Raw genomic sequence first — 26,598 nt, forward strand, 5'->3', positions numbered from 1 at the left:
TATAAGTCACTTACAAAACATTAGGTAATCACCACTAAAGTATCTAAATATTACAACAAATAATTACAAATCATTTTCATTTTATGTTTGTCAGTTAGTGCTGTAGTCTGTTGTCTGCTGTCATCAACCTGTTGTGTAATAACATATCTTCTTCTTTTTAATGGCAACAAACTTTATTCCTGTGATACTGAAGAAACGTTTGTTGCGTACTTTGCTTTTGCTTTCACTGATGTGTTCACTGGTTTTAATGTAATAAAGATGAGCATCAACTTCAATGGATGATTCTGACCTCTATTTTCAGGATGTTCATTAAAACTGTTTTTTACATTTTTTTTTTCACTTTACTCTCAGTGCTATTATATGTTAAGGTGGTACATATTTCTCATTCACTTGTGTTACTTTTAAATGAATAAGCCAATGTGGCTTTTCAACATTGTAGATGGTGATTCTTACACTTGTTTGAAGCAAAATACACCAGTGATGCAATAAATTAAAAGTATAACATCACACAGTAGGAGGAACTAACAGGGAGGCAGGGTTGAAGTGCTGTATTTGCATGTTGCATACACTCATAGAAAGAACCAGACTTGACAGTAGCTCATATGTTTGAAGTCTACTCACTCACAGGCATGGCTGCTCATCTCATCATTCTTCTTCTCTTCAGTGTGCTCAAAGGTTGGTCACAGGTCACCTCATGTTTCAAAGGCTAATGTCAGCAGATGATCACATTAATGACTGTTAATAATTTTTTCAGTATGCAGTTTTATACTTATATTATTTTACAATACTGTAATGTGTCTACATGTACAAAAGAAAAGACTTCAGTGATGTTTTAAATAAACATAACCATTAAAATACTTTGTTCTTCTTGCAGGAGTTCACAGCATAACTACAGTCAGTAAAGTATCAGTGAAAGCTGGAAAATCTATCTCCATCCCATGTCTCTATGAGTCCCAATACATAAACAATGTGAAGTACTTGTGTGAAGGATATTATTGGACGTACTGCAGATATGCAGTAAAAACAAACAAAGCAGACCCTTCAGGAAAATATTCAATCTCTGATGACAAAAAATTGAAAATTTTTACTGTGACTATAAACCAGCTGACAAATGAAAACACTGATTACTGGTGTGTGGTGGAGATTAATAAGGGAGAGGATTATAAACAGTATTTTCAGCTGTCAGTTACCAGAGGTACGTGACCATCGTTGTAAACATTTAAAGTGTTTGTCATTAAAAGTTAATAAAAATAGACATTAAATCTGAGTTTCCAGTGGTTTATAAAATCATTTTTTTAATCCTTTTTTCTACTCATTACTTTTTATATATTTTTTATTTATTTATTTTTTGTCCTTGAAGGTACCCCCAGTCTCTATGTTGATCATCAGAGGATTACAGGATATACTGGCGAAAGCATAACCATCAGATGTCACCACAGTAACTCTGGAGAAATGAAGTGGTGCAGGCTGGGCAGGAACTGTGTGACAGGATCATCTGGATCCATAGATGGTGCAGCAGTGACCACTCATATGAGAGACCCAAATGTTTTCACAGTGACCATGAGTGGACTAAGGTCAAAGGACAGTGGCTGGTATTGGTGTGCTGAAGGGGACATTCAGATACCAGTATATTTAAAACCGATCACTAGTGAGTACTGCAAGTTATCGACTAAACTCCATGTATATGAATTCTTTCCCTTTCTAAATTTTACTACTGTAACAGATATTAGGATGATAATTGTTACAGTACTCTAGTGATGACTGTTCTTTTTTGTAATTATAGCCTATACCCCTACTAAAACTACCAGTCGTACTACCCGCACTCCTACTACTATTCATACTGTTGCAACAATCGAACAAGGGAAAAATTCTACAGTAGGAGAAAACAAACACAGGTCAGATATTTTGTATATTTATTTGCAGTATTTAGAGTAAAATATTTCTTAAAACGAAATATATTTATTTTTTTACATTAAACATTAAAATAAACTGAATTATATTTTCAATCTTCATGTTGCAGAGCTTCATTTGACCCAAGGATCCTCATCATCCTTCTGAGTGTGCTGACCTGGATTGTAATTGTGGTGTTGTTCATCTGGTTTATACTGAGACACGGTAAGTATTACTAAACTTGAATTTATATCCATGGTAATTTTTTCCAGAAATCTTTCATCTTTCAACTTTTACATTATTACACATTGTTACACAGTGTCAGTAACAGCACTTTTATTTTTCTAGAGCAGAGGAAAGCAGACTCATCAGTCACACCAGTGGTAAGTTATGCTGATCTACTTCCTTGTGAGCATGGTGCACAGTACTAAAACATAGGAGATGAAAATCACAGTACAAAATTTTCCAACTTCAGTTTGGCAGATGTTCTAATTGTGTTTTGTTCGTCTTTAAGGTGTCCTGCATATGTGATATTTATTTTTTTCCTATATGAAGTCATTCTTTTTTGAACAAAACTCAAAACAGAGCCTATTAATCTTACAGTCATTTCTACCCTCACTTAATTTCCTTTTGCTGCTCAGCTCTCACACAGTAGCTCAGCTATGCTCCAATCCCTCCATATTGTGGCCAATCACATGCGAGGATATAGGATAATATCATTATGTGAAAAACAGAGAGGGTGAGAGACGCAACAGTCAAGTGGAGCATCCGTCTGTCCTCTCAGTAAGTGAGTGAGACAGTAGACAGCGGTGAGGAGGGCTGTGCGAAAGCAAAAACACATAAATATGCCTGACACCCGTAAACGAAGAAGCATCTGACTGCAGTTTAAAGACTTTTTTTGTCTCGGTCTTGGTCTTGGTCTCGTCTCAACTTGGTCTTGGTCTTGGTCTTGTCTTGGTCTCGAAACCCTCTGGTCTTGGTCTTGTCTTGGTCTCGGATTAGGCGGTCTTGACTACAAGTCTACTCTACACAGACTGTCAGTGCAAGGTCTACTCATCGGAAAATTATATTTTCTTATCCACAATTCAGCAGTTAGGCAAGATTAACTATCAGCAAAATCACATATAAATTATGATCCTGTGTTTAGCAATCACAACATACTCTTCACATTCCTGCCACACACAAATAAAAATCTACAAAGTTCAAAGCTAGATCATGTCTACACACACAAACTCTACCTGCTGCTAATGGAGAGATGCCAAACTGTGTTTCATTGTTCTTGTAACAGTGATGATAAAGATCTATTCCATTCTATTCTACATTAGAACAGACATTTCCATTATTCAAACCACATTGCACAATTATCATATTAATTAAACTTCTATTTTAATTATATCTTTGATTAAGAATTAAAGCATATATCTGTGTATGCTTTTGATGTTAGCAAAAGCATACACAGATAAACTCTGTCATAGCACTTTGCATCACTGTAAGCATAACAAGCTGGATGTTAAGACCTTTTACCCTCTCTCAGATGTAATGAATCTCTTTCACTCCCACCTTTCTCAACACTTCTGATAATTCAGACCCTTTCTTATTCATTCAGATACTTGTATCTTGTCGACTGACAATTTTGAAAATGATGCTAAAGGGCTCTCAGTGAGAGTGAACGCCACACAAAGGGGTCCTGATCAAGGGTCTATATGAGTAAGATTTGGGAATAACACCACAGTGACATTGTTCAGCCATTCTGTAAATTACATGTTGCTTATTCTACACAGGTGGAAGAGGAAGTAACATATTCCATTGTTGTGTACATGCAAAAACAACCATCAGAGGTATCTCTAACATATTCCAACCATATATATTTTCATTTTTATTAAATCAGTCACAACTGCAAAGGTTTCAAACTTCTTTTTTTGTTCCCTTTTTCCAGGCATCATTTGCTGAAAGTGATGCTGAGAGCATGTACAGTTCTGTGTTTTACCTTAAAGAAACAAAAGGTAAATATTAAAAGACCTCAAACCAAATATACTCTGCTTCTTACTTCTTGTGTTTCCCTCATTTCAAATCATTTTACTAATGTCACATTTCCCTTTTAATTTGCTTACCTTTCTTATTTGTCATATTTCTTTCTGTTCTCCAACAGAGTAAATGAAAAGACACAGACATTATATATAGCACAGTGAAACATTATAAAATTATAGATATGTATATATTTTGCTTTTTTATCTGTATGCATATTACTGGAGTCTTTGTCAGATTACATATTTGACTGCTGTTATTATCTTGTTGTGTATTAACTTGTATGTTCTTCTCTTTAACTATTGTTTAATGAATTTCCTGCATGGCTGCATAAAAGCTTGTTGCAGTTTTTGATTACAGCTTGTTGTCATTTTAAAGATGACTGGCATGTTCAGTGGCTTTAGTGTAATAAATGAACATCATAAACACCAACATTGTCGAGAGAGGTGGGACGAGGTGGGATTACCTGTCATCACATCTGTGAGAGGGTAAAAGGCCTTAACATCCAGCCTTTTGTGAGTTTTCGAGTATGTGCATTTGGTAATAATAAATCATCTTTTTTCTTAATCATAAATATAATTAAGTTATGTTTAATTAATATGGTAATGAGAAATGCGGTTTGACTAATGAAAATTATGTTAATGTCTGGATTTTGTGTTCATAGACATGATACAGCTTCGACCGTAGCAGAGAAATGTGTCACCAATCCAATATTATACATGATTCCTAATAAGAGAAATGGTATTAAGTACGATGTACTTGTTGACCAAAGAAACATTATTCATATGTGATTTTGCTGACAGTTAATTATGCTTAATTGCTTCATACTGATCAGAATATCATCAGGTATAAGTTTTGCACATATATTGAATAAGACGATATCATTTAAAATGATGATATTCCTCTGTATTTGAATTAACAAGGGATTATGTGAAAATGGATGTTCATGTGAGAATGAGCTAATGTGAAGTATACAGTATTCATCTGTGACTGATTGTTCATATGGAACAGAATTTTCTGTTAAGAATGACATAGAAGAGAACAAAATGTAATTAAGTGGTTTTATTGTTTTAAATGATGTATGTGAAAAAGTCAGATAGAGAGAGGATGATAATGTGTAGCTGGAGATCAGTTGTTGTCAGTAAGGTCAATTTGATGTCATAATTGGTGATTATTATTGTATTCTGTTCTTGTTTATCACTGAATAAATTGCTTTAATAAAATATCCTCCATTAAAGAAGTCTAAGTTGTGGACATTCCCTTTTTAACACTTTTTGAAGCAGTAAAGGGAAAAACCTGAGTATTAATCCATTTTAGTGTGAATCAGAATTATCATAAAAGAATCACAAAAATCTGAAAAGTCAATACCTACATTTTAAAATATTCAGTTAACAATCACTCAAAACAAATGTGACTGATTAAAAATAATACATCTGAGAAACATTTTATAGATGTGTGTTATTATCCATCTATCTTATGTATGAAATATTTCTGAGTTGTCTTATTATTTTTTGAAACCTACAGTGACTGTTTTAGTATAAGTCTGATATTTTGATGATACCTCACCTGTATGATCCACTTTAAATGCTCGAATTATTTCATAACCATATTTGTTCAAGGACTCAGTGATTCAAGGAAGCTCTATTGTCATTCGCATCACATGTTTATATGAGGTAGAACAAAACTACGTACACACGGTCTCTGAGTGAAAAGAAACAGAATAAAAAAAACAGATTAAAAAAATAACAGGAAACAATAAATAACAATAAAATAACAATAAAAAACAGAAAAAACAGAATAACAAGTAATAAAGTAATACAAATAAATGGAGTGCAACAACTTGAGTACCAGTATGGAGTATAGGTATAGAAATGTAGGTATAAATACTTTAGCAGCAAAAGGGAATGATGACCAGCATTGATAAAGTGACAGTGTCAGTAAATGTCAGTAGTGATTAAGGTGCTATAATAACAGTTCTTGTCCATTATGCATTAAGAAGTTTCACAACTTTTAGAATGAAGCTGTTTCTCAGTCTGTTAGTTTTGCATTTAATGCTCCTCAGCCTCCTGCCTGAGGGGAGTGGGACAAAGAGTGAGTGTGCTGGGTGAGTGGGGTCCTTCATGATACAGGTGGCCCTCTTCCTGCATCTGGGGGTGTATATGTATGTGAAGGTTGAGAAGCTACCTCCGACAACTCTCTGTGCAGCCTTCACCACCCTCTGTAGGGCTTTCCTCTCTGCCACAGTGCAGTTTCCGTGCTACACGTTGATGCCAGAGCATAGAACACTCTCCACCGAGCTCTCAAGTCCCGCCCACCTCACCCACTGGTGAGGCTGCAGCAGAAATGTTAGCTATCTTTTTTAAGTTCACTGATATGTTCTTTGACTTTAATGTAATACAGAAAACATTATAAGCATCAACATCAATAGGTTATCCTGACCTCTAATATGAGGATGTGTGGGAACTCCTATCATATTTCTTTGTACTTTAATTTCCTGTACTATCAGTGCTGTACTATTAAATATCATGAAATTACATCATTTGGAAGTAAATGTGTGTGAATGTAAAGCAGAATAGTTCTATGAGCAACATCATAAGAGCTGTATTTATGTATTTTGTCTTTATGGTTGCTCTTTATGCTCTCTCCATTGTAGTTAATAATATATGATTTAGTTGTTGCTACTGTCATGTTTTGGGTAAATGAGTCCATATAGCTTTTAGAAAAGCTGTAGATTCTGGGTCTTACACCAGTTATATACAGCACAGTATATCAGCCATCTAATCTAACCTCTAACATGAAAAAATTTAAGGAACTAGCGGAAGTGTTGCATCTTTACTTAAATTAGGAAATAGAATCAAACTCACAAACATGCCTGCCCACCTCACTGTTCTTCTCATCTTTAGTGTACTCAAAGGTCATCACAGGAATCATTTAAATACTTCATGTTTCACACGCTACTGCCAGCAGATGACAAAACTAATGTTTATAAAAATGTGTGATGACAAACACCAAAAAACCTTCAGTGTGACTATTAAAAATTTGACATATTAGGACAGTCATTGGTGATGTGTTGTGATGAGATCAGGCTTTCTGTAAATTACATTTTCACATTCGAGACAGGAAGAGGAAGTAACACAACATAAACTGGTTTAAAGTATTCTCAGTTATCCCCAATATAATACAACTATGTCTTAGTATTTAAAAATACCAGCACACTTTCCCCCAAAGTGCAGAATAATAAAACGATTTAAAATGCCTCAAAGTGTAAAGCGTTCAATTTCTATTCTGACATAAAGGTCATTTAGTCAGTGATGTGGACAGTATGTGCAGTTATGTTTTAATCATAAATAGTAAAAGAACTAAAAACAAAACAAACTGTTTCTTCCTTCCTGTGTTTCCTTCATTTGCTTGTTGTCCTAGTTTGTCATGTTTCCATTGTGATTTAATCACCTTTTTGTTGCTTTTCATTCCCAATTGTCATATTTGTTCTGTTCTACAACTGGGTGAAAAAAAGGTCACAGAAACACACTTTAGCTAATCACCACACTTTTTTTTTTTAATACTAAACCTATATTTGCCTTTTTATCCGTATCTATGTTATTGGACTCTTTGTTACTCACTGCTGCAGCATGTTGTTTGCTCACATCATTTTGTAGCCTATTTTAATCTCCTTTATAACAACAACTTGTGCTTTATTCTTAAAAGCATAAGGCTTTATTGCACAGTTCTTTGTTACGTTTGGCTGTCTTTAAGATCATTGACACGATGCCTGGTTTAAATGAAATAAAGAAGCATGAAAAGCATCAACATCAATGGATAATCCTGACCTCTAGTTTCAGGATTTGTGAAAACTCACAGCACATATTAAACATTTTTATTTTATGCTTTCACTTCATGTACTGTCAGTGTTATTCAGTATTATGGGAATGCATATTAATGTTTACTTGTAGCAATAAGTAAATGAGTCCATAAAGTTGTCAAGTAGTGGTCGGGTGACCGCGGAGATTGGCTTTAAGAGTAAGATCCACCCACCTGTTCTTCGCTTAGACGTCGTTACTTTCGTGTCAGGAGCTCCGATACCTTTTGATCGTCAGCCTTCCTTCACCTTAAGTTCCGTAAGTGCTGTGTGTCTTTGCACTCTGCGTGTTCCCGCTCCAATTCATAACATCGATTTCTGTCCGAATCCGCGGTTAGCGCTCTTGGTGTTACTAAATTAAACTGCGTGGATCTTCCAGGTCTTTGCCGCGTTTGGGTCTACTCAGCACGCAACACGGGCGCATCTATTTAGTAATCCGTGCTTCCCCGTACTGACAAAAGCTTTTAAATGTTGTCGATGGTAATTTCTATACCTACTCTACAGCAAAAGATAAAACAAAAATAGAAAATAGATCCAGACTTGTCCGTGTCTAATTCCACTCACTCACAGGCATGGCTGCTCATCTCATCGTTCTTTTCCTCTTCAGTGTGCTAAAAGGTTGGTGACATGAATCATTTAAATACCTCATGTTTCAAAGGTTAATGTCAGCAGATGTAAAAGTGAATGACTGTTAATTTTTTTTGCATTGATTAATTTTATGCTTGACATTACTATAATTTATCAACATGTGCAAGATAAGTGAAAGAAGAATGTATTAAGTAAACATAACCATCAAAACACTTTGTTCTTGTTGCAGGAGTTCACAGCATAACTACTGTCAGTAAAGTCTCAGTGAAAGCTGGAAACTCTATCTCCATCCCATGTCTCTATGACTCACAATACACAGACCATGTGAAGTACTTGTGTGAAGGATATTTTTGGCCGTCCTGCAGATATGCAGTGAAAACAAATGAAGCAGACCCTTCAGGAAAATATTTGATCTCTGATGACAAAAAACAGCAAATTTTCACTGTGACTATAAACCGTCTGACAAATCAAAACACTCATTACTGGTGTGGACTGGAGAATAGAGCACTAGATACTAGAGTGTATTTTCAGCTTTTAGTCACCAATGGTAAGTGCCTATTTTTATAGGCCAATTTTTTTCTGAGAAAATGAGGGTTTTCCTTGGAATATTTTTAACAGTGACTGAATGTGCTTTTATTTGTCATTTAAACCTAATGAGAATTGATATGAAGTCAGAATTACCACTTCTTTTTTTTTTCAAATAATCTATTGTTTCCATTTTTGTATTCATTTTACCTGAAGGTACTCCAAGTCTCTGTGTTGATCATCAGAGGATTACAGGATATATTGGAGAAAACATAACCATCAGATGTCACCACAGTAACTCTGGAGAAATGAAGTGGTGCAGGCTGGGCAGGAACTGTGTGACAGGATCATCTGGATCTATAGATGGAACAACAGTGACCGCTCATATGAGAGACCCAAATGTTTTCACAGTGACCATGAGTGGACTAAAGTTAGAGAACAGTGGCTGGTATTGGTGTGCTAAAGGGGACATTCAGATACCAGTATATTTAACTGTTACTGAGAACACTAGTAAGTACTGCAAGTGATTATAAATTCTACATGTATGTGAATCCCATCCATTGTAAATGTTAGTACTCTAAGAGATATTAAGATAGTCATTGTTACAGTACTCTACTGATGATGTTCTTTTTTGAATTATAGCCACTACCCCTACTACTATCAGTATTACTTCTCACGCTGTTGCTGGAAATGGAAAAATTAGTACAATGGAGCAATGGAATAATTTTACAATTGTAGAAAATAAACAACACAGGTGAGATTATTGTTATTTTTTTTATATGCAGCATTTAGTAATACTGTACTTTTTAATGGAGTCTGTATAATGATTTTTTATTTTGTTTTTTTCTTTTTTTACTGACTAAATAAAGCTAATTATCTGTTTTCAAACTGCATGTTGCAGAGCTTCATTTCCCCCAAAGATCCTCATCATCCCTCTGAGTGTTTTGATCGTGATCGTAATTGTGGTGCTGTTCATCTGGTTTATACTGAGACACAGTAAGTCTCACTGAACTTTGATTTAGATTTGTGGAAAATGTACTAGGAAATCTTTAAAATTAAATTAATATTTAGGTTATTCTGCATCGTACACACAGTTAATAACAGCAGTTTTATTTTACTAGAACAGAGCAAAGCAGAATCATCAGCCACAGCAATTGTAAGTTATACTGACTGTCCCCCCCCCCCCCCCTTGTGGGCATGGTACATCACAGGGCAAACTTTCATAATGACAGTTTACGGATGTTTTACTTGTGTTATGTTCTTCAATCCAGGTTGGAGAGGAAGTAACATACTCTGAAGTTAGAACCAAGAAAAAATGTTCACCCAAGGTAACCAACTGCAGTACTATGAAGACATTAAGTGTACAATTTTCAGTGAACATACTGGTTAATTTCTAATATGTTTGATAAAATGAATCCTCATACGGAAACTATTCTTGTGTGTTTTTTATGACTTGAACTATGTTTTGTACTTCAATGCAGGCTGGAGACAAAGTAACATACTCTGAAGTCAGACCCAAAAATAAACGTTTACCCAAGGTAACCAACTACAGCAGTATCAAGCAATTAAATTTAAGAATTTTCAGTAAACATATCGGTCATCTGACAGTACATTAGATGTGTAATCTATTACAGATTCATTTCTAATATGTCTGAGAAAAATCAATCCTCATAGGGTAAACTGTTCTTGTGTTTTTATAACTTGAAAAATACAACGGCAGCTGTCAGAAGTAATTAGATCATTAGTCACAAAGCTGTATTTTGCTTCTGATAAGTCAAACTTTTATCTCTTTTAATTTTTTTAAATACTGATATTTTGTCAACAACACTGACACCCTGCACTTACAAAAGTGAGAGTGCTACAGTTGCAGAAAAGTCTCCAGTCATGGAAATGTGGGGAAAAATCACCTGAGGTAACCCTAACATAGTACAAATACACGTTTATATTTAGGAATACAAGCAGGCTTCTTTTTTTTTTCTTAAAGCACAGCAGAAGTGTAAAGTGCTCAGTTTCTGCTTTTCATTTTTCAGAGTTCATTTGCTGAAAGTGACATGGAACTCGTGCACAGTTCTGTTGTTGAGAAACAGCGTAATAAAAGGGTAAATATTAAAAGACCTGAAACCAACCACACACTGTTTCTCACTTCCTTTGTTTCCTTTTAATTTGGTCACATTTTTCTTTGCTTTTTCTTCCTAATTGTCACATTTGTTTCTGTTCCCCAACAGGCTGAAGGAAAAGAAACAGAAGTTACATACAGCACATTAGCTAATCTCTACTGAAATGCTTTGACATTTTGCAATCTTAACTTTCTCTGTACCTATGTTACTGGAGTCCTTATGAGATAAATGACATAATGTGTTATCTGATGTCATCAACATGTTATGTAGTAAATATTTTCTTCATTGTTCAAATATTTTGTAAAAAACTATTCCTGCATAGTTGTTGTGACGGGCTGGGTATTATATCATTATTAAAGATATGTTTAGTTCTTGTTGTTGCTATTGGGAGTGAGGGTTTGAGTTTCCGTGTATTTTGACATTCCTTAATGTTAAGTTCATCTAGTTATCTTAAAGCTCCTAAGTTGCTCAGTGTTTAGTCCTTTGTCTATTAGGTCCTTTTGTGTCATCACCCCTTGTGTTTTAGTCTCCCTTGTTGGTTCATGTTGTCAAGTTGGCATCATGTCTGCGTCCCATCATGTTTCCTGTTTATTTAGAAAATCTTGTTTCCATGTTCAGTTTACACTTCCCCTGTGGTGTTATTATGGTCTGTTCTGTCAGCTGTTTGCTCGTATGTGTATTTTAGTCTGTGTGTGTTCTTTCAGTCTTCGTCAGATCGTCTGTGTTACCACCCATCTCATCTTGTCAAGGTTTTTTCATGATTCTTTGTTCTGGGCATGTTACGTTTCTAGTTCATGTTTTTTGATGTCATAGTTCCTCTCATGCTCCAGTGCAAAATCATGTTCATAGTTGTTCATAGTCTACCGTTCCCAGTTTAGGATTTAGTTTAGTTTTCACTATGTTGCCTTGTTGTTTCACATCGTGGGCCATCTGACCTCAGGAAATCACATGATAGGGTGGGGCTAGGTTTCACAATGAGCTCACCCGAAACCCTGGCTGACTGTGACTTACACCCGTTTTCACACCTTGGCTCATGTGATTAGGTAGAGGATCATTAGGGGGTCCTTTTGTCCCTCTAGGGGGGATACTCCCACAGGGCTTAAATCTGGGACTCTCCACCATTTGACCCTAGAACTGAAGAAGCTTCTTGGATGAGAGGTGAAACCTCTTCAAGCAAATTAAAGAAGTCCAGACGTATATGTGCTATAATGAGTAAAACAAACAAGCCATACGTTTCAGGAAAGTATTCGATTTCTAATAAAAAAAAATTACAGCACATTATGCTATGCAGTTGAGATTTATGAAGGGGTTATGTTTAAAATAAACAAATGTATCTTTATGACTCTGCCTATTTGTACCCATATTGTCATCAATCCAGTCCGTTTTAGTCCCTTCAAGTAAGTTTACAGAACTGTGATGTTATATTTCTTACAATTTCTGCTGTCCTCTTGGCTAGATCTCTCTTGAAAAACACATTTTTAATGTCAATGACACTTTTTACCGAGATATAAAAGCCGCTTTGACAAAAACTGATTGCAGCAGCTGATAGGAGCTTCTAAGCTGCCTGTGAAAGCAGCACCGTGCGGAGAAAAAGGAGGGGAGGTGTTTGTGGTGAAAGACTCCTGGGCTTAGGTGGAAGACCACACAGGACTAGCCAAAAGCTGACTGGCCAGGGGAAGTGTCCACTTCCCAGAAGTCCTTCCATCCATCCATCCATTCGCTTATCCTTTTCAGGGTCGCGGGGGGCGCTGGAGCCTATCCCAGCTGTCATAGGGCGAGAGGCGGGGTACGCCCTGGACAGGTCGCCAGTCTGTCGCAGGGCTAACACACAGAGACAGACAACCATTCGCACTCACATTCACTTGCACATTTTACACCTAGTGGCAATTTGGATTATCCAATTAACCTATCCCCACAAGCTGTATGTCTTTGGATGGTGGGAGGAAGCCGGAGTACCCGGAGAGAACCCACGCAAACACGGGGAGAAATGCAAACTCCACACAGAAAGACCCCGGCCTGATGGTGGAATTGAACTCAGGACCTTCTTGCTGTGCGGCAACAGTGCTAACCACCGTGCCACCGTGCTGCCCAGAAGTCCTTACTTTATTTAATTTATTATACTAAAAGTTTTCATTGGACTTGCTGTATCAGTTCCCTGGTATCTGTGTAATTTAAACAGCAGCCCAAATTCTATGATGAAATTAATGCAATTTAAACAATTTATGACCATTAAAATAACAAGAAGGCTAATTTATAGATACAAGTACACAGCTAAAGCCAAACTCTCATTTTTGTGTGGTGTGACAGTATATTTTTCAGTGATTTTATGCACAGCTGAAGGGTCTACAATGTACACCATCCTCATAGTTCTCCAAAAGGTGGCAGCATTTCTACCCCCTGAAAGCTGAATACTTGTGTTGCTTTAACAGGTTTCAAGGGAAGTCACAGTCGGTCATATTTAACAAGTTTTATTACCTATTCATTAGTCTGTTTATCCACTGGTTTTTGGTCTATAGGGAAACAGGTTGTATAATTGTGCTTTCTCATAAAAACAAATGCTTATTTAGTTCTGGTTATGTTCAGCTTTACTTATTTTTTTATTATGATACAGAGAGGGCGAGAGTGAGGTGCAGGGAGGATCCGGGTGGAGATGTGAATAGTAATGAAATGGAGAATCTCCTACAGTTTTCCAGGCTCAGCAGCCTCTTCCACTCTCATCTCACCAGAACGTTCCCTATTCCTGGAAAACCAGCTCCAGCAGCATCTTCTTCTTCTTTCCTTTCTCTTTTTCTTCTACTTTGTCATTTGTCTTTTATACATTTTCTTCTTTCTCTACACTTTCCTGGTCTTCTTTTGGTTTTTCCTCTTTCTCGCTTGACTTCCTCTTGAAAAAGCTGGATCCTTTTGTCTTTTGCTTTTCTTGCACCTGCAACTCATCGTTTTTCATCTCCAGTGTGTTTTTTTTCTTTGAGATTTTCAGTGTCTGCTTGGATCTTCTCAAATTTTTCCTGCAGTTTATTAAACTTTTCATCCTCTTCTTTGCTCTTTTGTTCAAGTTCCTCTTGTTTCTGCTTTTTCTGATCCTCCTGGATTTCCCTGTTTCTGCTCTGCAGTTCTTTGTGAATCCTCTCAAATTCTTCATATTTTTCAGGTGTTGGATCTTCTCCTGAAGCTGATTGTGGAATATCTATGACTGCCTTACAGTACACAGTCTACAAGACTTCTTTATTACAAGAATGAAAAAATATGTCAATGATCTTGAAAAAAGAAGGAACAAAAACAGCTCAATGCTTCTCTGAATAAATTTGCAGCCATGCAGGAATTAACTTGTTTACAAAAGAGTTAAAAGGATTAAGGTTAAAAGTTACTACATAACAAGTGAATGAAGAAGATAAAAGAGCAGCAAATACAAATACTGCAGTAATAAAAGGTACAGAAAAACGTGATACAGCTCCAAGAAAAGTTTTAACATTAAAACATTTCAGCTAATGTGCTGTATGTAACTTCCGCAGCTTTTCTGTCACCCTGTTGAGAACAGAAGCAAATGATAATTAGAAAGAAAACGCAAAATGTGACCAAATTCCAAGTGAAACGTGTCATATCAGGACAACAAGTAAAATGATTTGAAATAAAGGAAATATAGCGAGTGAGATACAGTGTGTGTTTGGTTTCAAATCATTTAATATTGACCCTTTCCGTACACTTTTTCTTAATAACTGAACTGTAAATGATTTCCACATCACTTTCAGCAGATGAACTCTGGAAGAGAAGAAATATAGAAATTGGACACTTTACAGTTCTGCTGTGCTTTAAGAAAAAAATTTATTAAACTCTACTTATATTCTCAAGTGTAAATGTGTAGTTGTAGTATGTTAGGGTGACCTCAGGTGATATTTCTCCTACATTTACAAATCTGGTGTGTACTTCTCTACTATTCTAGTACTCTCACTAGTCTAAGTGCCAGCTATCAGTGTTGTTGACAAAATACCAGTATTTAAATGAAAGAGAAGGGGTAGATGTTTGAATCTTCGGAAGCAAAATACAGCTTTGTGACTCATGATCTAATTTCTTCTGACAGCTGCCGTTGTATTTTTCAAGTTATAAAAACACACAAGAACAGTTTACCCTATGAGGATTGATTTTTCTCAGACATATTAGAAATGAATCTGTAATAGATTACACCTCCAATGTACTCTCAGATGACCGGTATGTTTCCTGAAAATTCTTAGATTCGAATTGCTTGATACTGCTGTGGTTGGTTACCTTGGGTGAACGTTTTTTCTTGGGTCTGACTTCAGAGTATGTTACTTCATCTCCACCCTACATTGAAGAATAAAACACAGTTCAAACATCTGCCAAACTGCCCACATAGAAGTAAATCAGTACAACTTACCATTGCTGTGGCTGATGATTCTGCTTTGTTCTGCTCTAATAAAACAAAATGACTGTTACTGATTCTTTGTAACAACGCACAATAACTTAAATATTGAATTATTTCTAAAGATTTGCAAATAAATTTGAAATGGATTTTAATCAAATTTCTAATAGACTTACTGTGTCTCATTATAAACCAGATGAACAGCATCACAATTACAATCAAGGTCAACACACTCAGAGGGATGATGAGGATCTTTGGGTCAAATGAAGCTCTGCGACATGCAGTTTATAAACATAATTTAGTTCAATAAGTAATAGTATCTGTAAAAATGTTTATACAATCTTTCTTACACAAAACATTTACCACTAAATACTGCATAAAAATATAAAGAAACGAAGAAAAACTTATCTGACCTGTGTTCTTTATTTTCTTCTACTGTAGTAATTGTTCCACTTCCAGCAACAGTATGAGTAGTACTACTGCCAGTAGCAGTAGTAGGGGTTGTGGCTATATTTCAATTAAGAACATCATCAGTAGTGTACTGTAACGATTATCATCCTAATACCTCTTACAGTTCTAACATTTACAATATGTACAATTCATGTAAAAATTTTACATTTATTATTACCTGCAGTAGTAGTAGTAGTAATCGGCTTCTCTGTAACAGTTAAATATACTGGTATCTGAATGTCACCTTTAGCACACCAATACCAGCCACTGTCCTTCGTCCTTAGTCCACTCATGGTCACTGTGAAAACATTTGGGTCTCTCATGTGAGCGGTCACTGTTGTTCCATCTGTGGATCCAGATGATCCTGTCACACAGTTCCTGCCCAGCCTGCACCACTTCATTTCTCCAGAGTTACTGTGGTGACATCTAATAGTTATGCTTTCTTCAATATATCCTGTAATCCTCTGATGATCCACATAGAGACTGGGGGTGCCTTCAGGTAAAACAAATAAAAAACAAACAGGTTTTAAAAAGTGCTCAATAAAAAAATTCATTGGTAATTCAGACTTCATATCTAATGAATGAATGACAAATAAGAGCACATTCAGTCTTTGTGAAAAATTTACATGTTGTTTTTTTTCTGAAGGAAATAATAAACTATTTGAAATGTGCATGAAAATAAGCACTTACCACTGATAACTGACAGCTGAAAATACTGTCCATGATCTGGTCCATTATCAATCTCCACCGCACACCAGTAATAAGTGTTTTTAACTGTCAGCTTGTTTATAGTAACGGTGAAAATGTTCTGCTTTTTGTCATCAGAGATTAAATATTTTCCTGAAGGGTCTGGTTTGTTTGTTTTTACTGCATATCTGCAGTACGTCCAATAATATCCTTCACACAAGTACTTCACATGGTTTTTGTATTGGGACTCATAGAGACATGGGATGGAGATAGATTTTCCAGCTTCCACTGATACTTTACTGACTGTAGTTATGCTGTGAACTCCTGCAACAAGAACAAATAAAGTATTTGAATGCTTCTGTTTACTTAAAACATTCTTCGTTCACTTGTCTCTTGTACATGTGGACACTTTAAAGTATTGTAAAGTACAAAAGTGAATAATGCAAAATTTATTAATAGTCATTAATTTAATAATCTGCTGATATTCGCCTTTGAAACATGAGGTATTTAAATGACTCCTGTGACCAACCTTTAAGCACACTGAAGAGGAGAAGAACAATGAGATGAGCAGCCATGCCTGTGAGTGAGAAGAATTAAAACCCATGAACCACAGTCAAGTCTGGTTCGATTTTTGAATTCATGCAACGTGCAAATGCAACACTTCAAACTTGCCTTCCTCCTAGTTCCACTACTAAAAGCTGTTTTTTTTTTTTTCTGATGTAGACAAGTAGTGATGGGTCCTGCAACACTGACGTACCGACGCATGTATCAAGCTCACCTAGCGATGCCTGTATCGGTGCGTGCGTTGCTTTAAGAAAAAGTCACGTGATCGATACAGCTGCTGTATCGCTCATTGCCAACGCGCCAAACTGTGTTTAAAAGGTACCGCATCCGCATCTGCCAACGGAATGAGTCGCCACCAAAAAAACCCACAAAATTACTCTCGCAAAGATTAAAAAAAAAAAAAAATACACATCTCTCTATAATAAAATGGAGCCTGAAAGAAAAAGAAATGTTTCTGCTGTGTGGGATCATTTTGATCTTTTAACTGCAAATAAGGTAATAGTTTGTCTGTCTTTGTTTCAGTGTAATCTATCAGAATAGGAAAAACAGCAATGTGACTTGAAGTGTAAATTTTTATTTCATTTTATGCAGGTCAAATGTTGCATCTGTTCTGCTTTCTTACACAAACAAAAGCACCTCCTCCGTGTTTAGGCATTACAGAGCCAAACATGAAAATGAGGAGACAAACTCACCGAGAATGAACACTGGTAGGCCTATATAGACACTGAACAGCTTTATCATCATTTTTTTTTATTAATATGTGTTTTATTATTTTCAAATCAAGCATCTAGGAAGACTGCTCTGGACCAGGCAGTCCTGAATTTTATTATAAAGGACTGCCAACCCCTTAGTATTGTGGAGAGTGTCGGAGAGAAACATTCCAAGATCAGAGGATCCTTTAACGTACTGGGGGAATAGGAAGACATCTTATCAGAACCTTTCCCACCTGGCTTTACAGCTTTTGTGTACCCCAGCTTCATCTGTCCCTGTGAGTTTTCCAAAGCTGGGGAAATGGTGTCAAAAAAACCCCGCAATAGACTGAATGCAAAAACATTGGATAAACCTATTTTTCTGAATAGAAATTTATAATAAACTGAGTCAAATGGGTAATATTACATTCACAATACTTTCATTTTAATTTTCACTTTATGTCATTCACAATATATTTTAAAGATGTCTACAATATTTGCAATATAAAAGATATAAAATGATTCCATGGAAAGTACAATACCTTACAGTGTACAAGTATGACTAGGTCATTGAATCAGTGTCTGTTGTGAGTCTCAAGTAAGTTGCCTGCAATGATATTTAAGGTCCAGCAGGTGTCAGTATGGAGCAAAACAGCAAAACTGTGTCCACACAGTGTCGATACAGTTTGGGGAATGTGCTGAAACGCGTCACGAGGCCCCATCTACCCATCACTAGTAAGAGCAAAATGTTTATAAAATATAGTTGTGTGTGTGTGTGTGCAAATGGGATATTGCCAATGAGATAAATTGGTAGGAGTGAGCAGCAGTACAAACTGAACAGTAAAAAATTTTGAGTGGCAGTACAGTATTGCACAGAGTAAGGTTTTTATTTGTTTGAATACTAATAATAATGAAGTGACCAGTGCAGAGTGTACAATGTACTTGTGAAACTGTAGGACAGATTCTGAGTGCATGTGTGGAGTGTGTGTGTGTGTGTGTGTGTGTGTGTGTGTGTGTGATAGATGTCCTGAATGGCAGGAAGCCTCATGCCAGTGATGTGCTCTGCTCCTTTCACCACCCTCTGTAGTGATTTCCGGCTGCTGCCAGAGCAGCTTCCGTACCAAACTGTAATGCAGCTCATCAGCAAGCTCTCGATTGCACACCTGTAGAAATTTGAGGTGATGTTAGTTCATGCCAAACTTCCTCAGCCTCCTCAGGAAGTAGAGTTGCCGGCGAGCTTTCCTGATAGCAGTGTCTGTGTTAAGGGTCCAGGAGAAATCCTCGGTGATGTTGACTCCAAGGAATTTGAAGTTGCTGACCCTTTCGACCTTGACACCATTGATGTGGATGGGCTGGTGTTCCCTGACTGGTCGTTTCCTGTAGTCCACTATCATTTCTCTAGTTTTGCTGATGTTGAGAGACAGGTTATTTTCCAGGCACCACTCGTACAGTGCCATCACCTCTTCTCTATAGGCCCTCTCATCGTTGTCTGTGATGAGGCCTATGATGGTTGTGTCATCCATAAACTTGACAATGGTGTTGGACTTATGTTTAGCAACACAGTCGTGCGTAAACAGGGAATAAAGAAGGAGGCTAAGCACACAACCCTGTGGCACTCCACCCTTATCCGTCTGAGGACCATGGCCTTATATTTGGATGTGCTGATTCTCATTCCCACCGCTTCACACTCGGCTGCCAACTGTTCCAGTGTGAGCTGGAGGCCATCACCGAATGAAGGCAACAGAACCACATCATCCGTGAAAAGCAGAGATAAGATTCTGAGACCACTGAAGTGAAAGCCTTCCACCACTTGGCTGCGCCTAGAAATTCTGGCAATAAAAATGACAAACAGAATTGGTGACACAGCCCATCACCCACCAGGAACAAGTCTTACTTATTGCCGGCTATGCGGACCAAACTCTTGCAACGGTTGTATAAGGATCAAATGGCCCGTAGCAATGGGTTAAACACCCTACAGCTGCAATCACAGCATTGTCAGATGGCGAAAGATGTACCCTTAGGCACCCTCCTGATCCGTATGCATAGGTTTACGTTACACATCGGCTTTTAGATGTCTCCCACTACTGATGGAAGTCTCACAGTGTAAGAAGGCTAACCTGCCACTTTTCATATCCTCCCTGGTGAATTTGATGTATCGGTCCACCGAGTTAATGGGATCTGTGACATGTGGTACGTCCTGAGATTTGATTTTCACCCAGGTGTCATACACATACATGAACCAATGACTTGGTGGTGTTCCAGGGTAGGATAGCAAAGCCCTCTTTTCCACTTCTTCCATGTACAAGTTCTTTCATGTAAACCTATCCATACGGATCAGTATTTAAGGTTTGACTCTCATGATTCACTGGAGCATAAACTGGGTGTCATCAAGAGGCTACAACACAGAGCGAACACCATCTCCACAGACACAGCGGCCAGGGAAGCAGAAGAACATCACATCAAGAAGGCCCTGAGTAAATGTGGTTATCCCAGCTGGACGTTTGTCAAAGCTGGGAAGGCACCTAAAGGAAGCTCCAGCCGATCCAGGAGAGAAGGACAACTGCTGCCAAAGCAAAAACCCGTAGTGATCCCGTATGTGTCAGAAGTATCGGAACAGCTGAGACGCATTTTTTCGAAACACCGCGTCTCTGTGGCTTTTATATAGCACTTTTTTACTCTCCCAGATTACTCAATGTGCTCTATACAACATGCCACATTCACCCAATCACACACTTTCTCTTAACTGAGTGCTTCCTAACTACATTCATACACATTCACAGTCTTGATATGCAGACTGGAGGAGCCAGGGATCAAACCACTAACCTTCAGTTCAGTACGAATCTGATGAAACACCTGACGACGCATAGCGTTTTGTTAAAAGCCGAGAAATGCGCCGTGTTTGATAGCTTGCTGCAAGACCTCACATCGTGCACATCTGCTGCGGGTGTGGTGCCTGTTATCAGACCCGGAATTAGCAACATTCCCCAAAAACCCGAAGAGGGGAGTCCTGGCCCCTAGCCCTGTCAGCGTAGCAGAAATGATGACGGATGATGATGGCAGCAGCAGCCGTTCTTCTCTGCGTTAGTAGCTTCATGTTGTTCGTGTGTAATTTACGTTGAGTAGGCCAACCACATTATTACATTGATGCATGTAAGGTGAACTAGCAAACACCATCATAGTTACATGCGGCTGTCTTCTTGTTTGATGGCAGATACTCCCTTCACCCTGGCCAAAAAGGCTAAAATGACTAAAGAAAAAGTGGAAAACGGCTAAACATGAGAGGTTTTTGGACAAAGTTTGTTTTTTCCATTGATTAAGCACTGCTTCCAGCCAAGAGTGATACCATAAATCCCCTATAGCTGCAGAAAAGGCTAACATTGTTATCTTTTTACAAAAAAACCAGCTGAACATGAGAGGTTTTTGGACCAATTTTGTGTTTTCCATTATTTAAGCACCAGTTTGAGTACCGTTTAAGCACCGGCACCATTTCAAAAATACCAGTTTGGTACTGGTATCGGATAAAACCTAAACGATACCCATCGCTATTCTTTTATTTATATTGCTTTTGATTTGATTTGTTTTATTTAACTATTTTATTACTTTTTATTACTGTATTCAAAGTTTTTATATTTGAGCTGCTGGATTAAAAACTGTACAAACAACTTGGTTCTGCAGAAGTTTTCTATTGTGCTTGAATATTTTGTGTCTGTGTGTGTGTGTGTGTGTGTGTTGTGCACATTTTTATTTGTCTCATAAAGAGTTTATATTTAAAACACTCTCCATACTCTGGCACAGCATTTCACACCTTTGAATTGGTGCATCACCTTAAAGGATGTTTTTTTTACTTAGCTTTTCCATGAAGCTTCCTGTTCTGATGTCTGAGTTTGTTTTTGAAATGTGGAAGTGAAGATATATGACTCACTGTTCTTTAGTGTGTGCTTGTTAAAAAGTATGCAGACAATATGACAGTGTGAGTGATCATTTGTAAGAACGCAGCAAGTGTTTATTAAGATTAATCTGCCCTTATGGTCAGTACTTTATTCACATTGGCATCAGTTTGTTTATTTAACCAAAGCAACTTTAAAAACATAATTCTGGACTGTAAAGCAAAATAAGGAAACTTTAAGTTGTCCTGACTCCTGCTAGAATGATTTCTGTAGCCCTAAATCATGCACAGTTTAAAAAAGAAACTTTTTGCACCCCGTCCTTGCAGATTTGTGAACCTGCAGGAGACAAATGCTCACACAAACTTGCTTCCTGTGTGAAAAAAAACTGTTAGCAGAGAGGTAGAAATGAAACTGACCCTATAAGAAAACCTGTGTTTGCACTGAAAATATATAAAGTATATACTGGATTTTGGCGCTACTGAAAATTTGACAGTGCAGGACGATCATTACTGGTTTTATTACAGTTCCTCTGAGGCCATTTTCATAGACATTTTAATCTGTCACAGTAGAAAAACCACACGACCACCATTAGATTTCACCACAGTAACTCTGGAGACATAATTTGTGCAGCTATACAGTAATTTTATGACAGTATTGTCATTCCTAATTGTCATCTGTTTCTGTTCTCCAACAGGGTGAAGGTATATAAGTCACTTACAACATATTAGGTAATCACCTCTAAAGTATCTAAATATTACAACAATTAATTACAAATTATTTTCATTTTATGTTTGTCAGTTAGTGCTGTAGTGTGTTGTCTGCTGTCATCAACCTGTTGTGTAGTAACTGATATCTTCTTCTTTTTAATGACAACAAACTTTATTCCTGTGATGCCGAAAAAAAGTTTGTTGCGTACTTTGCTTTTGCTTTCACTGGTTTTAATGTAATAAAGACACCATGAGCATCAACATCGATGGATGATTCTGACCTCTATTTTAAGGATGTTCAGTAAAACTGTTTTTAAAATATTTTTGTTTTGTTTTGTTTTTTACTTTAATTTACTTTACTGTCAGTGCTATTATATGTTAAGGGAGTACATATTTGTCATTCACTTGTGTTAATGTTAAATGAATAAGTCAGTGTGGCTTTTCAACATTGTAGATGGTGATTCTTACACCTAGTCTGAAGCAAAATACACCAGTGATGCAATAAATTAAAAATATAACATCACACAGTAGGAGGAACTAACAGGGAGGCAGGGTTGAAGTGCTGTATTTGCATGTTGCATACACTCATAGAAAGAACCAGACTTGACAGTAGCTCATATGTTTGAAGTCTACTCACTCACAGGCATGGCTGCTCATCTCATCATTCTTCTTCTCTTCAGTGTGCTCAAAGGTTGGTCACAGGTCACCTCATGTTTCAAAGGCTAATGTCAGCAGATGATCAAATTACTGACTGTTAATAATTTTTGTAGTATGCAGTTTTATACTTATTTTATATTACAATACTGTAATGTGTCTACATGTACAAAAGAAAAGACTTAAATAATTTTTATGCAAATATAACCATTAAAATACTTTGTTCTTCTTGTAGGAGTTCACAGCATAACTACAGTCAGTAAAGTATCAGTGAAAGCTGGAAAATCTATCTCCATCCCATGTCTATATGAGTCCCAATACAAAAACCATGTGAAGTACTTGTGTGAAGGTTATTATTGGATGTCCTGCAGCTATGCAGTAAAAACAAACAAACCAGACCCTTCAGGAAAATATTTAATCTCTGATAACAAAAAACTGAAAATTTTTACTGTGACTATAAACCAGCTGGCACATAAAAACACTGATTACTGGTGCGCTGTGGAGATTAATGGAGAGGTGGATGATGGACAGTATTTTCAGCTGTTAGTTTCCAGTGGTACGTGACCATCGTTGTAAACATTTAAAGTGTTTGTCTTTAAAAGTTAATTAAAAAAAAGAAATTAAATCTGAATTGCCAGTGATTTAAAAATCAGATTTTTTTTTAATCCTTTTTTCCACCCATTACATTATTTATTTTTTTTATTGATTCTTTTTTTTTTTTTGTCCTTGAAGGTACCCCCAGTCTCTATGTGGCTCATCAGAGGATTACAGGATATATTGGAGAAAGCATAACTATCAGATGTCACCACAGTAACTCTGGAGAAATGAAGTGGTGCAGGCTGGGCAGGAACTGTGTGACAGGATCATCTGGATCCATAGATGGTGCAGCAGTGACCACTCATATGAGACACCCAAATGTTTTCACAGTGACCATGAGTGGACTAAGGTCAAAGGACAGTGGCTGGTATTGGTGTGCTAAAGCGGACATTCAGATACCAGTATATTTAAATCTTACTGAGAAACCGATCACTAGTGAGTACTGCAAGTTATCGACTAAACTCCATGTATATGAATTCTTTCCCTTTCTAAATTTTACTACTGTAAGAGATATAATTGTTCTGATAATTGTTACAATACTCTAGTGATGACTGTTCTTTTTTTTTTTTTAAATTATAGCCACTCTCCCTACTACTACTATCAGTCGTACTACTTTTACTGCTACTACTACTATCTCTACTACTATTCATACTGTTGCAACAATGGAACAAGGGAAAAATTCTACAGTAGGAGAAAATAAACACAGGTCAGTTATTTTGTATATTTATTTGCGGTATTTAGAATAACATATTTCTTAAAATATTTTTTACATTAAACATTAAACTAAACTAAGTTATATTTTCAATCTTCATGTTGCAGAGCTTCATTTGACCCAAGGATCCTCATCATCCCTCTGAGTGTGTTGATCTTGATTGTAATTGTTTTGTTGTTCATCTGGTTTATACTGAGACACAGTAAGTATTACTAAACTTGAATTTATATCCATGGTATTTTTTTCCAGAAATCTTTCAGTTTTCAACTTTTACATTATTACACATTGTTACACAGTGTCAGTAACAGGAGTTTTATTTTTCTAGAGCAGAGGAAAGCAGACTCATCAGTCACACCAGTGGTAAGTTATGCTGATCTACTTCCTTGTGGGCATGGTGCACAGTACTAAAAGAATAGGAGATCAAAATCACACCACAAAATTTTCTAATGACAGTTTGGCAGATGTTCTAATTGTGTTTTGTTCGTCAATGCAGGCTGAAGAGGAAATAATACACTCTGATGTTAGACCCAAGAAAAGAAGTTTAGCCAAGGTACCTCTAACCTTTATAAACCTGGTATTTTCTCAACACTGACACCATGCACTTAAAAATGATCCTGATCCTATAGGGCACTCATTGAGTGTAAATGCATTATATCATGTTCATGCTACACAGGTGGATACGGAAGTAACATACTTTGAAGTTAGACTCAACGAAAAAGGGAAGGTAAGTTAACCAAGGTAACAAACTACAGCGCTATCAAGAAATTCAGTTTACAATTATCAGTAAACATACTGGCGACATCAGAGTATACTATGTGTGACTGATTCAAGTATTTGAAAGTGAATTTAATATGTGTGTCTGATAAAATGAATCTTCATACAGTAAACTGGTGTGTGTTTTATATAACTTGTAATTTTACTCTTTAAGTGTGTGTGTGTGTGTGTGTGTGTGTGTGTGTGTGTGTGTGTGTGTGTGTGGAGGGGGGAATGTGTGTATCCATGACCTTTCTGTTAATGAGAGTGTGGGGAATGAGTGGGAGGGTGGGGTGGGGTGGGCTGCTTTTAACCATGTAAAGCACTTTGTGCTACAGTTTTTTTTTTGTATGAAAAGTGCTTTATAAATAAAGATTGATTGATTGTAAATTGCAACCACAGCTGCGAAGACATTAACCCATGATTCACAAAGTTGTATTTTGATTCGTGTCTGATAAATCAAACATTTACTCCTTGTAGTTCATTTAAGTACTGGTATTTTCTTATACCTCATACCCTACACTTTGAAAAGGAGGAGTACTAGAGCAATAGAAAACTGCCCTCCAGTGTTGGGCATGTGGGTAAAAATCACCACTAACATACAACTACGCATATATATATAAGAATATACGTAGACTTTCATCTAAGACTTTTTCATAAAGCACAGCAGAAGTGTAAAGTGCTCTATTTTTGCTCCTGCCCAGAGGTCATTTGCTGAAAGTGAAATGGAAATCTTGTACAGTTCTGTTGTTAGGAAGCAACGCATGAAAAGGGTAAATATTACAAGACCTGAAGCCAACCACACACTGTATCTCACCTCCTTTATTTCCTTCACTTCAAATCATTCTGTTTGTTATCCCAGTGTCATGCTTTCCTTTTAATTCGATCACATGTTTCTTTGCTTTTTCTTCTTAATTTCCTAACAAATGTTCATAAGATTTGTTTCTGTTCTCCAACAGGGTGACGGAAAAGACACAGGAGTTACATTAGAGCACATTAGCTAATCAGAATTTAAAAGATTAAATATTAAAACATTTGCAATTTTATCTATTTTATCTGTACCTATGTTACTGGAGTCTTGTGGAGCAATGTGTTATCTGCTGCCATCAGCTTGTTATTAGTAAATCTTTTCTTCTTCTTGCTAACTTTTTTCCTGCATAGCTGTAAAATGGCTCAAAGAAGCATTGACCTGTTTGTTTGCTCTTTTTCAGGATCATCAATGTGATTCTTGGTTCTTGTATTGTAAGCATCAACAATAATGTTTAATCTTGACCTTTCAATCTATATTAAACATTTTTGTTTTGTGCTATAATTTGTTGTATTATTTGTTCTATTATATATTATATAAATGTATTTTTTGTGACTATAGTTTAAAGAAAAAGTGCCTGTCAATAGAAAAGCTCTATGAGCAACAGAGGGGATTTTAAGATGAGAGTAGGCTGATATATAGGCAAGTATCAGGCCACACCTATTAATTTTTCACTTTAAATGTTTACAGTCCATTGCAACAGGTGGATAA

At 36.7% G+C, this 26,598-nt stretch overlaps 3 protein-coding genes across 5 annotated transcripts; 2 read left to right on the plus strand and 1 right to left on the minus strand.

Moving 5' to 3' along the window:
- The first annotated feature begins 516 nt into the window (after positions 1 to 516).
- On the plus strand, positions 517 to 11,309 carry LOC102082421 (uncharacterized). The gene is made up of 18 exons (XM_025897744.1): positions 517 to 675; positions 875 to 1,195; positions 1,361 to 1,648; positions 1,784 to 1,895; positions 2,021 to 2,115; positions 2,239 to 2,273; positions 3,672 to 3,728; positions 3,827 to 3,893; positions 8,339 to 8,389; positions 8,589 to 8,906; positions 9,101 to 9,394; positions 9,527 to 9,638; positions 9,786 to 9,880; positions 10,006 to 10,040; positions 10,156 to 10,212; positions 10,366 to 10,422; positions 10,915 to 10,983; positions 11,110 to 11,309. The coding sequence occupies exons 1-18, from the start codon at positions 603 to 605 to the stop codon at positions 11,161 to 11,163; spliced, it is 2,190 nt and encodes a 729-aa protein (XP_025753529.1). The 5' UTR covers positions 517 to 602; the 3' UTR covers positions 11,164 to 11,309.
- Positions 11,310 to 14,300: 2,991 nt separating this feature from the next.
- LOC112841981 (polymeric immunoglobulin receptor-like) lies at positions 14,301 to 17,117 on the minus strand. The gene is made up of 8 exons (XM_025897587.1): positions 17,046 to 17,117; positions 16,520 to 16,840; positions 16,008 to 16,322; positions 15,793 to 15,886; positions 15,556 to 15,650; positions 15,395 to 15,429; positions 15,265 to 15,321; positions 14,301 to 14,526 (listed from the first exon to the last, which is right to left on the minus strand). The coding sequence occupies exons 1-8, from the start codon at positions 17,089 to 17,091 to the stop codon at positions 14,473 to 14,475; spliced, it is 1,017 nt and encodes a 338-aa protein (XP_025753372.1). The 5' UTR covers positions 17,092 to 17,117; the 3' UTR covers positions 14,301 to 14,472.
- Positions 17,118 to 22,371: 5,254 nt separating this feature from the next.
- LOC109204844 (polymeric immunoglobulin receptor-like) lies at positions 22,372 to 26,311 on the plus strand. 3 transcript variants are annotated; one of them, XM_025897579.1, is made up of 10 exons: positions 22,372 to 22,384; positions 22,992 to 23,054; positions 23,253 to 23,573; positions 23,750 to 24,049; positions 24,194 to 24,320; positions 24,434 to 24,528; positions 24,652 to 24,686; positions 24,820 to 24,876; positions 25,000 to 25,050; positions 25,784 to 26,311. In XM_025897579.1, exons 2-10 carry the CDS (start codon positions 23,009 to 23,011, stop codon positions 25,958 to 25,960), a joined length of 1,209 nt encoding a protein of 402 aa, XP_025753364.1. In that variant the 5' UTR covers positions 22,372 to 22,384; positions 22,992 to 23,008; the 3' UTR covers positions 25,961 to 26,311. The 3 variants fall into 3 exon arrangements, with proteins under 3 accessions (XP_025753364.1, XP_019222484.2, XP_025753363.1); XM_019366939.2 differs by lacking the exon at positions 22,372 to 22,384 and having other exon boundaries at positions 22,750 to 23,054; positions 25,784 to 25,852; positions 26,039 to 26,311; XM_025897578.1 differs by lacking the exon at positions 22,372 to 22,384 and having other exon boundaries at positions 22,750 to 23,054.
- Positions 26,312 to 26,598: the final 287 nt, after the last annotated feature.

The sequence above is a fragment of the Oreochromis niloticus genome, linkage group LG13 (assembly GCF_001858045.2).
Source record: "Oreochromis niloticus isolate F11D_XX linkage group LG13, O_niloticus_UMD_NMBU, whole genome shotgun sequence".
Lineage (NCBI taxonomy): Eukaryota > Metazoa > Chordata > Actinopteri > Cichliformes > Cichlidae > Oreochromis > Oreochromis niloticus.